The sequence below is a fragment of the Bombina bombina genome, chromosome 3 (genome assembly GCF_027579735.1).
Source record: "Bombina bombina isolate aBomBom1 chromosome 3, aBomBom1.pri, whole genome shotgun sequence".
NCBI lineage: Eukaryota > Metazoa > Chordata > Amphibia > Anura > Bombinatoridae > Bombina > Bombina bombina.
In genome coordinates this window covers 824,183,782-824,203,169 of record NC_069501.1, presented here as the reverse complement: position 1 = coordinate 824,203,169, position 19,388 = coordinate 824,183,782, and the positions used below count along the sequence as shown (strand labels likewise).

The window sequence follows — 19,388 nt, the reverse complement described above, 5'->3', positions numbered from 1 at the left end:
CATACAGAACACAGGATAACCTTAAAGGGACATTCAAGTCCAAAGAAAAACTTTCATGTTTCAAATAGGGCATGTAATTTTAAACAACTTTCCATTTTACTTGTATCACCAATTTTGCTTTGTTCTCTTGGTATTCTTAGTTGAAAGCTAAACCTAGGAAGGCTCATATGGTTTTCTTCCTAATGGGAAAGAGTCCACAGCCGCATTCATTACTTATGGGAAATAAAAACCTGGCCACCAGGAGGAGGCAAAGACCCACCAGCCAAAGGCTTAAATACTCCTCCCCTATCCCCCAGTCATTCTTTGCCTTTCGTCCCAGGAGGTTGGCAGAGAAGTGTCAGAAGTTTTTTATTATACTTTAATTCAATTTATTTAATTTATTTTTATATTTTGTCTCATGGTGGGTGCTACCCTTCGACACGAGACGGAAGTTTTAAGTAGTTCGGTAGGTCTCTCGGGTGAGGGCCTGGGTCACAGTGAAAGTCCGGAGATGCAGTGGGAGCTTCCCCTGCGACACCATCTCGACTCGTATTCACAGCTCCTTTTCAGAACTGGCTTTGCCGAACTTCGCTTTGCTACCTGTTGTCATCTCTCAAGTCCATGGCGGAGGCGCTGCTACTAATTTGTCACACTTGAAGGGCCGTGTTCCTGTTCCACAGCGTGGATTCCGGTAAGATCGTTTCATTTTATTACGTTGCTGTAATGTAATTTGTTATGACAGTTCAGTATGGGCCTCATTGAGGCTCCTTCTGCTTCGATCTGAGAATCAAGGGATTATCTTCCTTATCAAGGGGATTAGTCAACGGGGTGGGGTTGTTTATCATATTTTTTATGTGATCATCCTGCTTGTGTGCAGGAATTTGGGCTCTGAGGCTGAGACGTATCGTTTTGCTAGGCTTGACCTTGAGCTACTATTTTCCTTTTTCTCAGACTTGCTCATTTGTTCTGGGGCCTAGTTTTGCCGCCTTGTGAGTGGCACGCTTTTTGGATTTCGCGTGGCATCTGGTAACCATGCGAGTTTATGCTTAGGTGGGTCCTCTCTCCCTTCCGCATTTCTGACCGAGTGGTGACGGAGGAAAGAGTCTGCTCCCTAAGGCCTGGTCATAAGTGGTGAGTGACCCAGCCATAGTGGGTGTCAGGTGCCAGTTTCTTTTCCAAATTGTGTTATATTTAAAGTCTTAGCCATGGAGGATTCTAATGCAGAGACTATTTTCATATCTGATTCAGATTCGTCCTCGGATGAGGACTGTAATTTGGTCCTGTTATCGCAAGTCTGCCAATCTTGTCTCTCGTGCCTGCATGGTGTGCCGGGTCCCTTGGGCTCAGGGGACCCTGGACCTTCTGAGCCATCGGCTCCTAAGGCTCTGTTCCTCAGGAGGTGCCTTCCCAACTGCACACCCCTTTTACCTTTGCGGGTGACCCCGATGTTAATGTCTCCTCTGCACAGGTTGGATTTTTTTCCCCCGGAGATGGCGGGACATTTTCATTTTAATGGCGTTGATTCGCCTGCAGGATCCTGAGGTTTCATTGTAGTTATGTGCTTGTCTGCCTATTCCAGGTGTTCAGACCGTGAATGGCATCATTGTGTTTCCCCCGGGGGTGATTGTGCCCCCATGTTGTTCTTTTCGCTACAGGATTGTGCGGCTGCGCGTCCTATTGCAACGTCTGTTTGATTTATTGGGGGATCCTTTACTGTATCATCAGGGATCTTCTCAGGGTTCTCTGCGGTAGGCTAATGGGGTATGTTTTTCCCTGGTCAGTCTAATGCAAGCTTTCCCTGTCGTTTTTCTGAAGTGTAAGGTCTCTGTCTGTCAGGTACTACAGAGACATTGTTCGTTCTGGGCGGATACCTGTGGGTGCCCTTGTTTTTTGTTTTTTTATCCGGTCTGAATTATTTACTTCTGTTTTTTTCTTCCCTATGGGAAATCTGGGAATGTTCGACTTACTTTCTTTTATAGAAATTGTTCCCGGATTTTGTCCGGAGTTACTTGTGTGCTTGTTAGTGACACACGTTTTGCCTGGCTGGTCCAGCGGGACTTATCGGTTCACTTGTTCAGTTGTTCGTAAAAAAAAAGAAAAGTACACTAAACTTCATTTAGACCTGAGGGTCTGTATGTCGGAAGTGCTTGGGCTGGTCCGTGGCAGTTCTGCTTCAGACATAGGGCTGGTGGTGTATCACTGTGTTCCTTTGCAGACCCAGTGGAGGGCTGTGGTCCTTGCTACTTGTAGCGGTTCTGACATTCAAGAGGCTTTTTGACTCGTGGTCATGGTTCTCGTTTGTTCGATACTTGGACTCTTTAGGGTTCTGGCACAAGCTTGAATGATATGTGGCATAGTGTTTCGCTCCGTCGTTCCTGCAGTAGAAGGTTGTGGGATTGATCTCAGGCATAAGGCGCCTGTCTTCTGATCTGAAGTATCCTGATGTCCACTATTTCTCCACGGCGGTAGTCATTTCTCAAGGGCCCTTCAGAGGTGGTTGGTTTCACTATCTTCGCCCCTGGGAGCGTTTATGCTTGGGTTATGTGGTTCTCCTTTTTGCAGGTGCTCCCACTAGGGTTCGTTGGTCACTAAGTAGCCCCTTTTTAGGCTTAAGGACCAGGTTGACCTCTGTCCTATGATTCTAGGGTCCATAGGATTTAGTGCTGCGGTTTAATCACAGTGTCTTCTCTGCGGAGATTGTCGGTTGGATCAGACTCGGGGAGTTTTTCGTTGGGTCATCCCTATTAGACTCTGGGTGTGGATCTAGGGCTCCGGCGGTCTGGTTCCTCCAATCTCGTTGTCCCTGGGTTCTTCCTTGGAATTTGGGATTAAGATTAGGATGTGTTCCTTTGTCTCTCCTTTATGGGGAGTTTGAAAGTCTCCGGTTAACTACCCGGTTGTGAAGACTGAGCTTGGAATTTTCTCCATGAGGCCCTGCTGTTTGCCTTCTGGTCTGTTTTCGTTTTCGACCTTTGGGGTCAGTGATAGCGTTTTGGGATTTTTTCCCACTTCTGTGTTTAGCCGTCTGACGGACTAGCTTTGGGGGCTCGAGAGATTGTCTCTCAGAGGTTTCATGCAGTTAGTTGTTCTCCTATGGCTTTTGCTAGACCTCTTTGGGTACTCGGTGTCTGGGTAATCATTCTCAGATGATTACAGTGGTTTGGGGACGAGTATTTTTTATTTTGTGTTTTCCACCGGGGGCCTCTTTTTGTCTCTCTGTAGAGTGATGGTTTCTGGTGGTCCGTGGTTTTTCGGAGACGGGCTGTCCATTGGTATTCTTATCACCCATTTCTAGGTGGCTTATCTCAGGGTTCTAGTCATATTTGTTCTTAAGTGACCGTTTATTCTTTCATGTTTTCTTGAGTGGAGGTGTTTGCTGGTCGTTGCGGCCTGTTGGCTTGTCTAGCTACCGGTCAATGGATGGGTTGTGTTTGCATCACTGCACTTATCCTAACTAACTTTATTGGCTTTGTGAACAGAGTTGCTTTGGCGTTTGGCTCTGTGGCCTGTAGGGGTTGGGCTGTCTTGGTTGTACAAGAGCAAGGTGGGGTATTTCCTTTTCTGGAAGGGCTCCTCTGTTGCTCGCACCACTAGCTTCTCCTTTCTGTCCGGCATCTGTTTCATTGACCATCTCTGGATTTGATACTTGCTGGTACGGCACCCCCAGTCTCCTGTTGTCTGGGGTGCTGTACTGGGTTTTTGTTTTTTCCATTGGTGACCGGGTTTTTATAGGAGTGCCCTTGGTCCCTGCTGTCTAGCTGTTTGGACGCTGTATGGTCCTTGAGATCTGTTTGTTCCCTTTGGGTTTTCTCTTGTATTCTGCTGCGGTTCCTGTCATTGGGACCTGGGTCAGTGTACGTCTGCCCCCTGGAGTGGGTTGTCTTTTTGACAACTTTTTTTTTTTTCCTTCTTATATTAGGCTTGTGTTCCCTGGAATGGATCGTTGGTCCCCTAGTTGGTTGAGGGGCTGCGGCTGGGCTGTTGCCTTGAGAGATGGTGTCCTTGGGGTCCGTGATCTTGGTTGCGTCTATTCATGGTGACCGTTCAGGTTCGGTGACCTGTTGGTAGATTTGCGTCAATGGCGCAACCTTTTGGTTTTTTTAAAGGGTTCTTGTTCCTGTTTTTCGGACGAAACGGGACTTTTGTTTTGGGAAGGTGTTTTTTGGGTGGTGCCTTCATGTGGTCCGCCTCTTACTCTCCCGTTTTGGCATTCTGTGTCCTCTTTGGCTTGGGTATAAATTTCCCATAAGTAATGAATGTGGCTGTGGACTCTTTCCCATTAGGAAGAAAAACATAAATTATGCTTACCTGATCATTTTCTTTTCTTCCGTGGGAAAGAGTCCACAGCCCCCCGCCCGTTTTTGAGGCGTTGTTGTTTTTTTATCTTCTGGCACCCTATCACCTTGATGCTTCTTCCACTGTTCCTTGTCCTCGGCTGAATGACTGGGGGATAGGGGAGATGGGAGGAGTATTTAAGCCTTTGGCTGGTGGGTCTTTACCTCCTCCTGGTGGCCAGGTTCTTATTTCCTATAAGTAATAAATGCGGCTGTGGACTCTTTCCCACGGAAGAAAAGAAAATGATCAGGTAAGCATAATTTATGTTTTCTAAGCCCTTGAGGGCCGCCTCTAATCACATGCTTTTGTATTTCCTTTTCACAACAGGGGAGAGCTAGTTCAGGTAAACCATATAGATAACATTGTGAACACGCCCTTGGATTGTGGCAGATACTGCACTTATTGGCTAAAATGAAAGTCAATAGATAATAAATAAAATGTCATGTGATCAGGGGGCTGTCAGAAGATGCTTAGATTCAAGGTAATCACAGAGCTAAAAAGTATACAGGGAGTGCAGAATTATTAGGCAAATTAGTATTTTGACCACATCATCCTCTTTATGCATGTTGTCTTACTCCAAGCTGTATAGGCTCGAAAGCCTACTACCAATTAAGCATATTAGGTGATGTGCATCTCTGTAATGAGAGGGGGTGTGGTCAAATGACATCAACACTCTATATCAGGTGTGCATAATTATTAGGCAACTTCCTTTCCTTTGGCAAAATGGGTCAAAAGAAGGACTTGACAGGCTCAGAAAAGTCAAAAATAGTGAGATATCTTGCAGAGGGATGCAGCACTCTTAAAATTACAAAGCTTCTGAAGCGTGATCATCGAACAATCAAGCGTTTCATTCAAAATAGTTAACAGGGTCGCAAGAAGCGTGTGGAAAAACCAAGGCGCAAAATAACTGCCCATGAACTGAGAAAAGTCAAGCGTGCAGCTGCCAAGATGCCACTTGCCACCACTTTGCCCATATTTCAGAGCTGCAACATCACTGGAGTGCCCAAAAGCACAATATGTGCAATACTCAGAGACATGGCCAAGGTAAGAAAGGCTGAAAGGCGACCACCACTGAACAAGACACACAAGCTGAAACGTCAAGACTGGGCCAAGAAATATCTCAAGACTGATTTTTCTAAGGTTTTATGGACTGATGAAATGAGAGTGAGTCTTGATGGGCCAGATGGATGGGCCCGTGGCTGGATTGGTAAAGGGCAGAGAGCTCCAGTCCGACTCAGACGCCAGCAAGGTGGAGGTGGAGTACTGGTTTGGGCTGGTATCATCAAAGATGAGCTTGTGGGGCCTTTTCGGGTTGAGGATGGAGTCAAGCTCAACTCCCAGTCCTACTGCCAGTTTCTGGAAGACACCTTCTTCAAGCAGTGGTACAGGAAGAAGTCTGCATCCTTCAAGAAAAACATGATTTTCATGCAGGACAATGCTCCATCACACGCGTCCAAGTACTCCACAGCGTGGCTGGCAAGAAAGGGTATAAAAGAAGAAAATCTAATGACATGGCCTCCTTGTTCACCTCATCTGAACCCCATTGAGAACCTGTGGTCCATCATCAAATGTGAGATTTACAAGGAGGGAAAACAGTACACCTCTCTGAACAGTGTCTGGGAGGCTGTGGTTACTGCTGCACGCAATGTTGATGGTGAACAGATCAAAACACTGACAGAATCCATGGATGGCAGGCTTTTGAGTGTCCTTGCAAAGAAAGGTGGCTATATTGGTCACTGATTTGTTTTTGTTTTGTTTTTGAATGTCAGAAATGTATATTTGTGAATGTTGAGATGTTATATTGGTTTCACTGGTAAAAATAAATAATTGAAATGGGTATATATTTGTTTTTTTGTTAAGTTGCCTAATAATTATGCACAGTAATAGTCACCTGCACACACAGATATCCCCCTAAAATAGCTATAACTAAAAACAAACTAAAAACTACTTCCAAAACTATTCAGCTTTGATATTAATGAGTTTTTTGGGTTCATTGAGAACATGGTTGTTGTTCAATAATAAAATTAATCCTCAAAAATACAACTTGCCTAATAATTCTGCACTCCCTGTATTAATATAACTGTGGTGGCTGTACAAAACTAAGGAATGGGTAATAAAGGGATTATCTATCTTTTAAAATAACAAAAATTCTGGTGTTGACTGTCCCTTTAAGTTGCAGAAAAGTAATTAATTATCATATTATATACGGACTGTGGGTTTTAGAATTTAAAAATTTGCAAATCATATTTCTCTCTGAAAACATTTTCAAGCTCTCAAAATATTTCAGAACTTGAATGCCAGAATTTTATGCCAGCCAGTAAATGGTTGAGTCAGGCCGGTTCTGCTTCATGTAAGTAAGGGTGACCACAACAACAATAATAATAATGTTAAAATTGTTTTTTTCTGAGGGGGCAGAGTCTAGCCACGCTGGAAGATCGTTGCTAGATAGAAGGGCTCCCATCTCCTATACCGGCTTTTAGCAAGTTCCAGGGACATGAAACTTCCAACCTAATTCCCTCTTTCGGCTGAACATTGCTAAGACCACACTGTTCATATCTAAGGGGCAGTTGTTCAATACCTCACCCGTTAACACCGGAGATTTTACTGAGGCCCTTTGCTGCGTCGGATGTGGAGCCTGTAGGAGCAGTGCGACGTCACTGGTGAGGACCGCAATCACAGGAGCCCTTCTGTTTGGCTTGTCGGCAGCAGAGGCGGCTATTTGTGAGAGAAAAGGGAACCAGTGTGGCTGCTGGAGACACAGCGTGAGGATCGAGGTACATGCACAGGAGGTCACAGCTTCATTTCTTCCGCGCACGCACTTAATTCAGGGTCCCGCTCCGGATCAGGTAACACTTCACTTGGCATCTTACGCACACACAGCCTATAAACAGGAGACGGTGTCACAGACACACCAGAGGGGTATAAGAGCACTGCCCCCCTTTACCGTAAAAACCACCTAACACTGGTAATAAGACACTAAGCTCACATAGCAAATGACAAAAATCACTTTGGACAGCCTGTGATATTCTCTTCTAGCACTAACAGAGACACTTCACGGTTTATCTTTATAAAATTGGATATGGGACAGTTGTGAAAAGAATCCAAGTACAGGGTTTGCTTACAACAACTACTATCTACTGCAAGAACCTTAAAAAGCTTCAAAGACATAACAGGAAGAGAACCTTTCCTTTAGTTCAACTGTTGTGGCTCAATACTGTTTTGACACACTATCACACAACAAATAGGTAATGCCTTGCAAAAGACAGAATAAAGGAGATAAGACCCCATCCTCAAAGACTCTAAATCAATATTTAAAACCCCGTGAACAGCAGACCCCCACGCACACAGAAATCTTATCAGACGAACAAACACAAATGGCTTCTTCCTCACGACAAGGGGACTCTAAGAACAGCTCTTATGTCACAAAAAATATCACACATTTGTCATCTAAGGATCATATTAAAGTCGTCCTACATGAGATGAGAACCCTCTTTGGTGACTTGAGACCTTGGGGCTATTGACAAAAGAGTGGTATCCCTGGAGACAAACCAAAATACCCTACAGGCAGAGATTCAATCTAACTTCTCAAGCATTTTAGAACACGACGGCAAGATTCAGGCCTTGTCTGAAAAATTAGAAGACCTGGAGAACCGTTGTCGTCGGAATAACCTTAGAATCGGGGGGTTTTCCCCCAGCGATAGAGGGATATCTTCAGGCCCTATTTCGAATAATAAAAAACAACCCCTCAGCAGAAGATATTCAAATAGAGAGAGCTCACAGAGCTATTAGACTAAGGCCCTCCGCCAAAGCACCTCCGAGAGATATAATAGTTAAATTTCTCAGATACAAGGACAAAGAGGAACTTCTGCGCTGTGCCAGAGAGAGGAGCCCCATTATGCGTGTGGGTGAAGAAATTCAACTGTTCTCAGACTTATCCCCAATAACTCTACAAAAGAGTAGAGAGCTGTCCCACATCACTTCCACACTGAAAAACCATAAAGTACACTACAGATGGGGATTTCCAGTTTCCTTAATAGCCACATACAACAATAAAATAGTCATATATAGACCAGACTCGGACCCTAACCTCTTTTATAAAGAACTTTCCCTACCATGTACTCCGGCTGACGGTGATCAGGTGAACAGAACTGGAGATAGCCGTAACACCGTGGATGGAACAAGCGACAGCGACAAAATATCTGGAGGCCAGTGTCAGCGATCTCTTGCTGATTCCCTTCTATAAGTTAATAAAGGCTCATTAGTGTTCTACTTGGAAGAAAGTTTGCAATAGCACTCCACTGTGATGAACACTGAAATGGTCCCTTGTAGAAGTATTTAGCGCAGATCCCCTGCGTTTATTTATCAAAAGAACATGATCTACTCATTCCTGTATCCTTTCACAACCAGTTTCATTTATTAATGTTTAGTTTGAATTTTATTGTGTTCAACAATTGTTCTTAATGCTGCATTATATAGTTAAATCCCCTCAGAATGTTTTTTATTGTTGGGACGGAGTGGGACTGTTCACCCCAATACCACAACAAACTCTTTATCTGACCAAATGAGCTAAATATAAGTTGAATGTTATGTTTTCTTGCATGTTATTGTTGTTGAAAATGTTACTCATGGTGGTTTACAGGGTTCTTATCACATTAGGCACCCCCTGAAAATCCCTTTGTTAGTTGAGACAGATCCTCGACACTGTTTCATTATGCTTATACTGATTAACACTTTCTTTACCACCCAAATCACATGCCACTGAGACAGCAGTCTAGTAAGACAGTGTTAATTCATCTTTAATAAGATAATGCTCAAATAGCCCACCCTCCTCAAGGGTGATGCCTGGAGAATGACATTCTCCACTCTCAGTAGTCTTTCTTTTTTTTTTAATTATTCTTTTCATCACACCATAGCTTAATAGTAATCTTAAGCACCTCCCTCTCACTACTCTTCTCCACTCTCCTCATTATAAGAACACTATTCCCCTTCTCCCTGCTCCACATAACACCTTTTCCCCCTTCATGTCCTGGAACAATGAAAGTTTTCAACAGTTATATATCAACAAGCCGGTTATAGAGATACTTCCCCTATTTTGTTACTCTTCACTAAGTAACTACTCTGTGTGATCTCATCACAAACAAACGGTTTACCTAAAACCACTGCTTACAAACATAAGACTATTTCACTCGATCTTGTGACTGCTCAGTAAGCTTCTTCCTTTTCTCTCTCTTCTTTATCTTTTAATTCATTCCTTTCTTCTTTCTTTCCCTTTTTTCTTTCTTTCCCCCCCCCCTTTTTTTCCCCCTACCCCTTATTTCCTACCACAAAGCAGAAAATATGACTTCTAAATTCAGTAGGTTTCAAGACCATACTTTCCAGATGACTTCAATAAATGTAAAGGGGCTCAATAGCCCTGGCAAGAGATCCCTAGTTCTCAGAGAACTGAACAAGCTCAATAGCCAAATCCTGATGATGCAGGAGACGCATTTTAAAAAAAGGTAAGGAACCTCATTGGTCCCCTTTGCATTACCCCACAACTTGCTTTGCCTCAAGCCCAAATAAAAGAAATGGGGTGGGAATCCTGATTCACAAAAGTTTACCGCTCCAAATAACACAATGTATCAGAGACCCAGAAGGCCGATATGTCTTAATATTAGGCTCCCTTTTTGGGCAACAAATTACATTACTAAACTTCTACGCCCCTAATCAAAATCAGACCAGTTTCTTTAAGAAAATCTCAAATTTACTATTAGACCATGCCAAAGGTGTGATATTCCTAGCAGGGGACTTAAATGTCTCATTTGACCCAAGAGTAGACACCTCTAGAGGCTCCTCCAGTGTGCCCAAGTCGGTACTCCAATCAGTGAAAAACTCTCTGAATAACCTCACACTCCAAGACATTTGGAGAATACTGCACCCTAACGCGAAAGACTACACCTTCTACTCCCCCCCCATAACTGCTACACGCGGATAGACTATATATTTACAAACACTAACGGCCTCACCCTTATCGATCAGTGTAGAATAGGTAACATTACTTGGTCAGACCACGCCCCAATCACTTGCTCAGTTGTTTGGCCAGGCCTTCCAATTACATCTAGGATATGGAGACTAGATGATACTTTACTTGTAAACCCATTAATCCTAGAAGACGTAGGGAAAAATCTATCAGAATACTTCTCAGTTAACACTAACACCGCATCGGCACCCATCGTAGAATGGGAAGCTCACAAATCTGTAATAAGGGGACTGTTTATCAAGCACAGAGAAACAATCTCTAAACATTCTAGGGAATTACACACCAACCTACTAGCTAAGATTGACTCCCTTGAAACAGACCATAAAATGAATCCAAACAACACCACCCTTACACAAGCACTTACAAATGCGAGGAAAGATCTTAAACACGTCCTAGTTGAGGTGCATCAGCGTAGTGCCCTATATCTCAAGCAGTATTATTATGAGGGGGCAACAAACCCGGAAAATTTTAGAAAGACACCTTCGCAGAAAACAACTATCAGCATACACTCACTCTTTAAAAATAAATGAGGGACAACTCACCCATGACAGTAAAAACATAGCTTCCATTTTCCGGGATTATTTTAGCTCACTTTACAGTATCAACAAAACGGACACATTATCCCAACCACGGGACGCCTCAAATGACGTAACGACTAATACAGACACCTACTTCCAGGATCTTAAACTCCCTACCCTAAATAAAGATGTGAGGTCACATTTGGAATCTCCCATCTCATTAGAAGAATTACACCAGGCCATCAAAGATACTCCGTCAGGTAAAAGCCCCGGACCTGACGGTTTCTCTTCCAGGTACTATAAAACATTTAAAAACATCCTTTCCCCCCACCTCCTTAAGCTCTTTAATAATTTAAGGGATAACCCAACACTATCTAGAACATTATTAGAAGCCCACATTACAGTAATCCCTAAACAAGGAAAACCAGCCATATGCCCAGAGAACTTCAGACCAATCTCGCTCATAAACACTGACATGAAATTATTAGCCAAGATCCTCGCCAATAGATTAAATAGATACCTCCCAAGCCTAATTTCTAAAGACCAGGTGGGTTTTATCCCCGGACGGGAGGCCCAAGATAACACCATCAAAATTCTACAGTTAATAAACCACGCTAAAGTCACAAATACCCATTTAGTCCTTTTTGCAACCGACACCGAAAAGGCCTTTGATAGGGTTGGTTGGCCTTTTTTGCACAGAGCAATGGAAGAAATGGGAATACCGGTTCCCTTTTTAAATATGTCCATGGCTCTGTACTCTTTCCCAAATGCCCGAATAAGAATTAATAGTACCCTCTCGGAACCTTTTAATATTCACAACGGCACCAGGCAATGTTGCCCGTTGTCGCCTCTACTATTTGCCGTTGCCATGGATGTGCTGGCACAAAAAATTAGAAACAATCCAGGCATTAAAGGGATGATGGTGGGTAATGTGGAGCATAAACAGGCTTTGTATGCCGATGATGCACTGTTTTCTTTAACAGAAGCCGAAACCTCTATCCCAGAGCTCCTCGCTGAGCTCAATCGCTATGGCAAAATATCAGACTTTTAGTTAAATATCACTAAATCTGAGATACTAAATATAAACGAAAATCAGAGGGTTGTACAATATTTAAAAGACAAATACAACATCCCCATTGCACAGAAAAAGCTAAAATATTTAGGGATATTTCTGACCCCCTCCACACTTGTTCAAATTCAACTACTCTACGCTAAAAAACGAAATAGTAAGAGACTTATCTATTTGGAAAAATAAGCAGTTGTCTTGGCTAGGGAGAATTGGAGTGTTGAAGATGAATATCCTCCCGAGATTCCTATATTTGCTTCAGACCCTCCCTATCTCACTACCCGGGGAATACATAAACCATTTACAGAAAGTTTTTGAACAATATATCTGGGCTGGTTCCAGACCTAGAGTGCCAAAAAAAACTATGTATCTACCCAGGGATAATGGGGGACTCGGAGTACCTAATTTAAAAGCCTACAAACAAGCAATAACTTTGCAACATATAGTTGAATGGGCGCATAACGCAGACGATAAAGCCTGGATACAAATTGACAGACAAATTTTTAGATTAAATTATGTAGCCACAATGGCATGGACCATACCTCAAAGTAGACCCAAAACTTTACATGCTTATCACCTTACGGCTGAAATTCTTGCGGAATGGGACAAAATCTTAGTCTCCACAACACACATCTCCTCTAAATATGCCCCGCTCTCCCGACTCATAGAGAATGTAGATCTTCCTTACCACCGGCTAGGCCCCACATTAAAACAACCTTATAGCCTTAAAATAGGTTCCATACAATTTGCCACGGAAAATGGCAAGTTTAAAAATCAAACTGAATTAAAGGAAAGTCATGGGGAGATTTTCTCCTCATGGTTCCACTATCACCAATTATTGCATTTTATCTCATACAATAAACATAAAAAGGAACTGGGCAGAGACACAACAACATTTGAAAAACTATGCATACAGACGACACCCCCCTCCCACCTCATATCTAAACTCTACAAAATCCTAAACAATCCAAACAAACAATCCCATCATATACATACTCATGGAGTAGGGAACTCGATTGTGACCTAGATGGGGAGACCTGGCTAAAAGCTTTCAAATTGGCCAAACAATCATCAGTCTCAGCAGTAATACAGGAGATCCACCTAAAACTCTCTTGCAGGTGGTACTTAACCCCATCACGCGTACACAGAATTTTCCCCACACTAAACAGCACTTGCTGGAGGGGATGTGGGGAGGAGGGCTCTTTGCTCCACATTTGGTGGACATGCCCTGCACTGGACACTTATTGGAGGGACGTTTTTACAGCCATCTCTGAGATTATGTCAACTCTGATTATTCCCGACCCAAAAACTATCCTGTTCCTATCCTTACCCAGATTGGTTTGCCTTGGAAAACAACCCTTACTTTTGATAATGCTCACGGCTGCCAAAAAACTAATCCCTAAGTATTGGAAATCCAAAACTATTCCCACAGTTGCAGAATGGAGAACAACGATGATTGACCTCTTAACCCTAGAGAAATATCACTACCTGAAAACGCATAGACTTCAAACACATGAAATGATGAAGTCCATTTGGAATAATACAATTTTAATTTGTTTTTTTTCTGCTCTTTTTACTCTGAAACCTAGTCATCAGTCCATACAAGGTATTAGAACTGTGGTTGCCCCTTCCCCTCCCCTTTTTTTTTTTTCTCTTCACCCCCTAGTTCTTTCTCTTTCTTATCTCTTTCTCTCGATCTCTGTGGAGGTCTTCCTCTCTCCTTTGTTTCTAATATAGAAATTCTTATGTTTACGTATGAAGACTCCTAGGTTATATGTATTTAAAATAAAAAAAATTACGCCATCAGGGGACCAAAACCTATGAAAGTTTAATAGGGTGTATATTTTTGGATCCCCTCCTCTTTTGCTTTCCAAGACGACAATGATTGTTTAACTAGCACTTATTTCACGACATTGCATAGTCCATGAAACTCATTGCAGATGTAATTTGTATTTTTTTAATTTTTTTTTGCTTCTGTCATTATGTAATGTATATCCTTGTTGTCGTTAATAATTTCTCAATAAAGATATATTAAAAAAATATATATATATATCAATATTAGCCTGATGAAAAACTGAGAAAAAAAAATAAATTGTTTTTTCTACCAAGTCACATAAAAAAAAAAAATTACGTTTATGTCACCAATGTTAACAATATCAGTTGGGCTGTTTCCAATAAGCAGTGGAATTTATAGAAATTATTACTTTTAGCAAGTGTGCTCATTATTATGTAAATTTGTATTAGTGCTGAAACCATGTCCTTTGGCAAGAAACATGAAGTCTTTATTATCTGTGTTTTGTTTGGGCAGAACGTTACCTGTAAAGATGTACAGCAATAGGTTACCAGGGATGCACCATCTGCATGTAGATTGATTGAGCAAATTATGCTTTTGATATGTCAGAGAATGGAATATAAACAGAAAAACATTAAAAACCAATAGAATCAAACAATTGTAAAGCAATAACTGCCACTTAAGTGCCCCTTGAAGAAACTAGTACAATGTATGTCTGTTTATATTTTTTTTATCTAAACTTCCATTTTAAATTGTTCTTGGATGACCTTCCTACAAACATCACTGTATGTGACCTGAAGTAAGGAGCCCTCGGAAACTCCTTTTTTCCCCCTTCATTTGAGAAGTAGAAATGGATCAAGCCAGCCCAACTTAGAGTTAAATATGGTATCATTTAAAAACAAAATAGAGTATGTTGTTGGCTTGTTTTTATTATTTTTCTTATTAGCCTTTTCATGACAGGGTTATAAAGTTGTTCCGATGTAGACAAATTGAAATCACGCAATCGTTTGCAAGATCACGAGATTTCAATTATGGGATCGGGTCTGGGGGGCGTCCCTATGACGCTTGGAACACCCTCCAGACCGCAATCAAATCCTGCAAGCCTAGTAGGCTTCAGGACAGCCGTTTGCGATGGCGTTGTATTCCGTCATAACGGCTTTAAAGCCCAGAGCCATTGTGACAGAATATAACGGCATTAAAAGGTTAAATGTTACCCCTGCAAAGAAGTTAAAGGGATACTGAACCCAAATTCTTTCTTTGGTGATTCATATAGAGCATGCAATTTCAAACAACTTTCTAATTTACTCCTATTATCCATTTTTCTTCGTTCTCTTGCTTTCTTTATTTGAAAAGGGCATCTAAGCTATTTTTTTTGTTCAGAACCATGGAAAGCACTTGTTTATTGGTAGGTGAATTTACCCACCAATCAGCAAGAACAACACAGTGTGTTTACCAAAAATAGGTCGGCATCTAAACTTACATTCTTGCATTTTAAATAAATATACCAAGAGAATGAAAAGAATTTGATAATAGGAGTAAATTAGAAAGTTGCCTAAAATTGCATGATCTATCTGAATCACGATAGAAAAAAATTGTGTTCAGTGTCCCTTTAAATACAAAGTCATGCATGCCGACACTAGGCCTTACAGCTCCTAATTAGGATTCAGGAGGTAACTGGAAGATAACGTTTTTAAAACGTCAGTTTTGACATTTTCACAAACATACAAAATATAAATATTTCAGTATTTTTAAGGTAATCATTTTATCTTTATATGGACAGGATGGAAAAAAGATGAAGAAATCTCTAGAAGAGGAACAGAGAGCACGCAAGGAACTTGAGAAGCTCATCAGGAAAGTCCTAAAAAACATGAATGATCCATCTTGGGATGAAACCAATTTATAATGGTGTAAACCTTGTCTTCTTTAAGATCAAGTGGCAAAACCTTGGACCTGCTGTGGTCCATGTGGCAGGAGCACTATTAAATCAGATTTAACTGGATTATAATAATGACTCTCAGTTGCACTGTACTGAAACCCCGTATAGCTGACCGTCTACAGGAAACTTTCACCAACTGCAAGTGTGAATCTCACAGATTTTGAACAGTACCAATGTATTCAGATTTCAACTATACACATTTCTTACCTCATTTTTCAGACAGAGCAGTTGTAACTGAAAGTGCTTTTCCACTGACTTTTTAAAAGACTATAGATATATATTTCTTTTTGTATATAGTATTCTGAATTCATTATGTAAAAGGCACTTGGGGCTTACTCACATTTATACCTGTTTTTTTTTTAATTTTACATAATTTGTCATGTATACATGTACATATTTCTAAACAGTCTACCTAAAATGACTAGTGACAGGAGACAAAAAAATTACATCTCACATGCTTTTAAATTAATAAATAAATAATAAAAAATGACACGTAAGGCCATGTATTTAAGTAATTTAATTGCCTTATTTATAAACATGCAAATAGCATAAGGTTGTAAACAACGGGCTAAAACAAAGCATGGAAACCTGGAGCCATTTTAATGTAAGACGTTTTTTTCTAACAACTGTGATATTTGTTTATACATATCTATTTATTAATATCTTTCCTAACACTAATATGGAATATTTTTGTTGGGCAACTAAAGGTGTAAATATCTACCTGCTTTTTTCAGTGTTCATTTATTGCTTTTTGCAAAAACATACTGACTGATCACTGCTACTAATGAAATTATACAGTATAATTGAATTGACTGTCTGCATTTTACTTTTTTATTAATTAACAGTAAGATCATTTTACTTTTATATAGAGGTGTATTCAGATGCTGTATTTGATCATGTTACCTCACTTGTGTGGCTTAACTATTCATATGAGGTCATCTTGCCACACCTTTATTGACAATCCACTGATATCGACTTGCCGATGTAATATACAGGACACAAATTTTGCAAATGATTTATAGGGAACACTCACTTTTTTAAATGAACTGTGAACATTTTAGTATATAATTTAGGGTTTTCTCTCAGGATATATTTCATGTAGGCCTCAACGGCAGGATTTCCCAATGTTTTTATATTACAGTATGTGACAATAGATGTCATCACATGTCCTATATCTAATATGACTGGGGAACTTTGTCCCATAAAAAAAAAAAAATATTCACAATATGCTGGGAAACTCTAAGCCCTATAGGTGCAGGTAATACTACTTGGGTATTTTATTTTTGTATCTAAAGTAGAGTTCTGCCATTTGAATTTCTTTTTTCTGTCTAAGCCCATGTGAGTACCAAGGATTCAAGTGGTTGTTTGCAAGGGTTCTGTTGTTCTTATGTTTGCTTGGTATTTGGCAGCACCATTTTGCTCCATTGTTAGCCTTTCCATTTTCTATATGCACTAATGGTATTTTTTTTTTCTTCCTGCTTTGAAATATTTAAAAGTAATTATTGGAAAAAAAATGGTTAATTATAGCTTGATCTGGGTTGAAGAGGCTACCACAGAAGTTATTCTTAGATTGGAATGTCAATTACCATGGCAATAATTATTTTTGATTAACATATTAATATTACATTTAAAATACAGGGCTGTAATTGTTTTACCATTTTCATTCCCAGTTATATTTGTGCTTATATGTTATTTTCCCTTGTGGTATATTGTGTAGATTTCACATTCCATTGTTAATGAAAACAGAGGGAACGAGAAAGTGGCAAGGTAAAGCTAAGGAACGTAGGTAGCAAAAGAATGCTAATCATTATATGGCTGGAAATGAACTTTTGCAGCATATCTCTATATTACAGTTTTGGTTTTTATTCCTTAAAAAAATGATTTTATTATTTGTTAAAACAGCAGTTATCAATTGGGGACTTTCTATTTTGTATGGTTTAGTGATACTGTATAAATCTTGTAAATAGAAGGAAAATGTAACATTTTACATTATGTGACTCGGAGAAATGGTAGAAATATTCTTAACAAGCTTGTGTATTTTCTTTTAATCATTATTCTGATATAATACTGATTGTGGCACTAGCACAACACTATGAAATCAAATTGATGAACTGCAGCTTGATAAGTAAGCTATCAATTATAATTTACAGAAAAAAACCCATATAACTGCTTGTCTCTGCCCAAATTGGTGATAATCTAAAAATTCCTCTAATAGGTAGCAATGTGGGCACTTTGTCAATAAGCCCAGGCATGCTGAAAACATACTTTGCGTATCAACTTCGGCAAGCATACCATTGTTCACCACCTCTGCTTTGGGGGAGAGATATAAAGTATATTAAAGTGGTACAGACTGCTTGTAACATAGTTGTCTGTAAGCAATGAGGATACTAAGCCATTTCTTGGGTTTACATAGGTACAGCAGTTTTGTCTTTAGTTCTGTTGTGTTGCATGGCAAATTAGTATGTGGGCTTGTCTCGTTAAATTGCATGTTTCCTCCCACCCAGTGAAACTTGGGATTTGCCATTTAATAGCAACAGTCTATTCAGAGCTTCTCTTTAGGAAAATCAACTGAGTGTGGTAATCTTCCATACTAGAGAACCTTATACATTTCAGTCTATGCTAAAACTGACATTTATGTAAATGTCCATAAGGCGTCAAACTGCACTGATATGTAGAATGCTGGGGAGCAGTAATGTTAATATATTTGCAGTAATAAAGTAATACTTTTTTTAATATGCAGACGGGCTTTATGATGCCTCATTATTGACCACTACAATATTTGTATTATGTCCATGTAAATAAACATTTATTTTATTGCTACAAAATAAATGTCTCACTTTATAGAATTCAGCTTGTTTTTCTCATGTTTGTGTGTTCTGTTTGTGATATATGTTATGATGACATAGCTATATTCATATCCTAGACAATCTTATATGTAAGAAACACAGAACAGTACAAATCCCATTTTGCACCCAGCCAGGACTTATTCAATTATCAAAGTGGCTACGGTAACCATAAAATTATAGTAGTTATAGAAGATATGAACGGGGGCAATATTATTAAAAAATTCTCTCTGATAATCGATCACTATTCCAAATGTAAATATATCTCATATATGCAGGTTGTGTACACCATGTGACTATCATGTACATATACGTTTGTTAATATTGTCACATATTGCAACTGGAAGGTAGGTGCGTGAGTGATGGCCAGACTGTCCAAAAACAAAACACATATATAGAAATCCTTCAGTCACGATATTGTAGAAGTGTTTATATTCGGCTTACCTCCGTCGTCCTGACATCTGCCGGAATAGCTCAGGCAATGTTTCACAATCGCTCCTGCCAGTATCAGCAAAACTGCCACTCACCACTCGTTTATTGCAGGATCTGCACCGCCCAGGCCCTTCTGTGTTGCTTAACTTCACCTCCACATACGACTCACTTCAGTGACATCATACCTTCACAGCTGCTCTCTTCAAGCATATCCCCTCCGATACCCGCTTTCAGTATGTGATGATCCTTGAACTGTGCTCACCTTAATATAGCCAACCGTAATAATCCAAACATGTTTCGATTGCGTATCACATCTTACACCTCTGGACTAAGGCTGACCCGTTTGGGTTGTTTCCGTACTCTTTGCCCTAAATGTTCTTATTTAAAACCACAAACTCCTTCTGATTGGCCAAAAAACTTTCTGACATACTGAAACATTTGTTACTACAAGTTAAACATTCAATATCC

General features: G+C 40.3%; 1 protein-coding gene across 2 annotated transcripts in view; it reads left to right on the top strand.

The window, feature by feature from the left end:
* The window catches only part of ARHGEF7 (Rho guanine nucleotide exchange factor 7), a 657,452-nt gene extending 638,961 nt beyond the window's left edge, over positions 1–18,491 (top strand). For both annotated transcript variants that reach the window (XM_053707777.1, XM_053707776.1), the window contains one exon: positions 15,490–18,491. In XM_053707777.1, the coding sequence (XP_053563752.1) occupies positions 15,490–15,612 (123 nt within the window). In that variant the 3' untranslated portion in view covers positions 15,613–18,491. The remainder of the gene's footprint in view (positions 1–15,489) is intronic.
* The last annotated feature ends 897 nt before the right edge of the window (positions 18,492–19,388 follow it).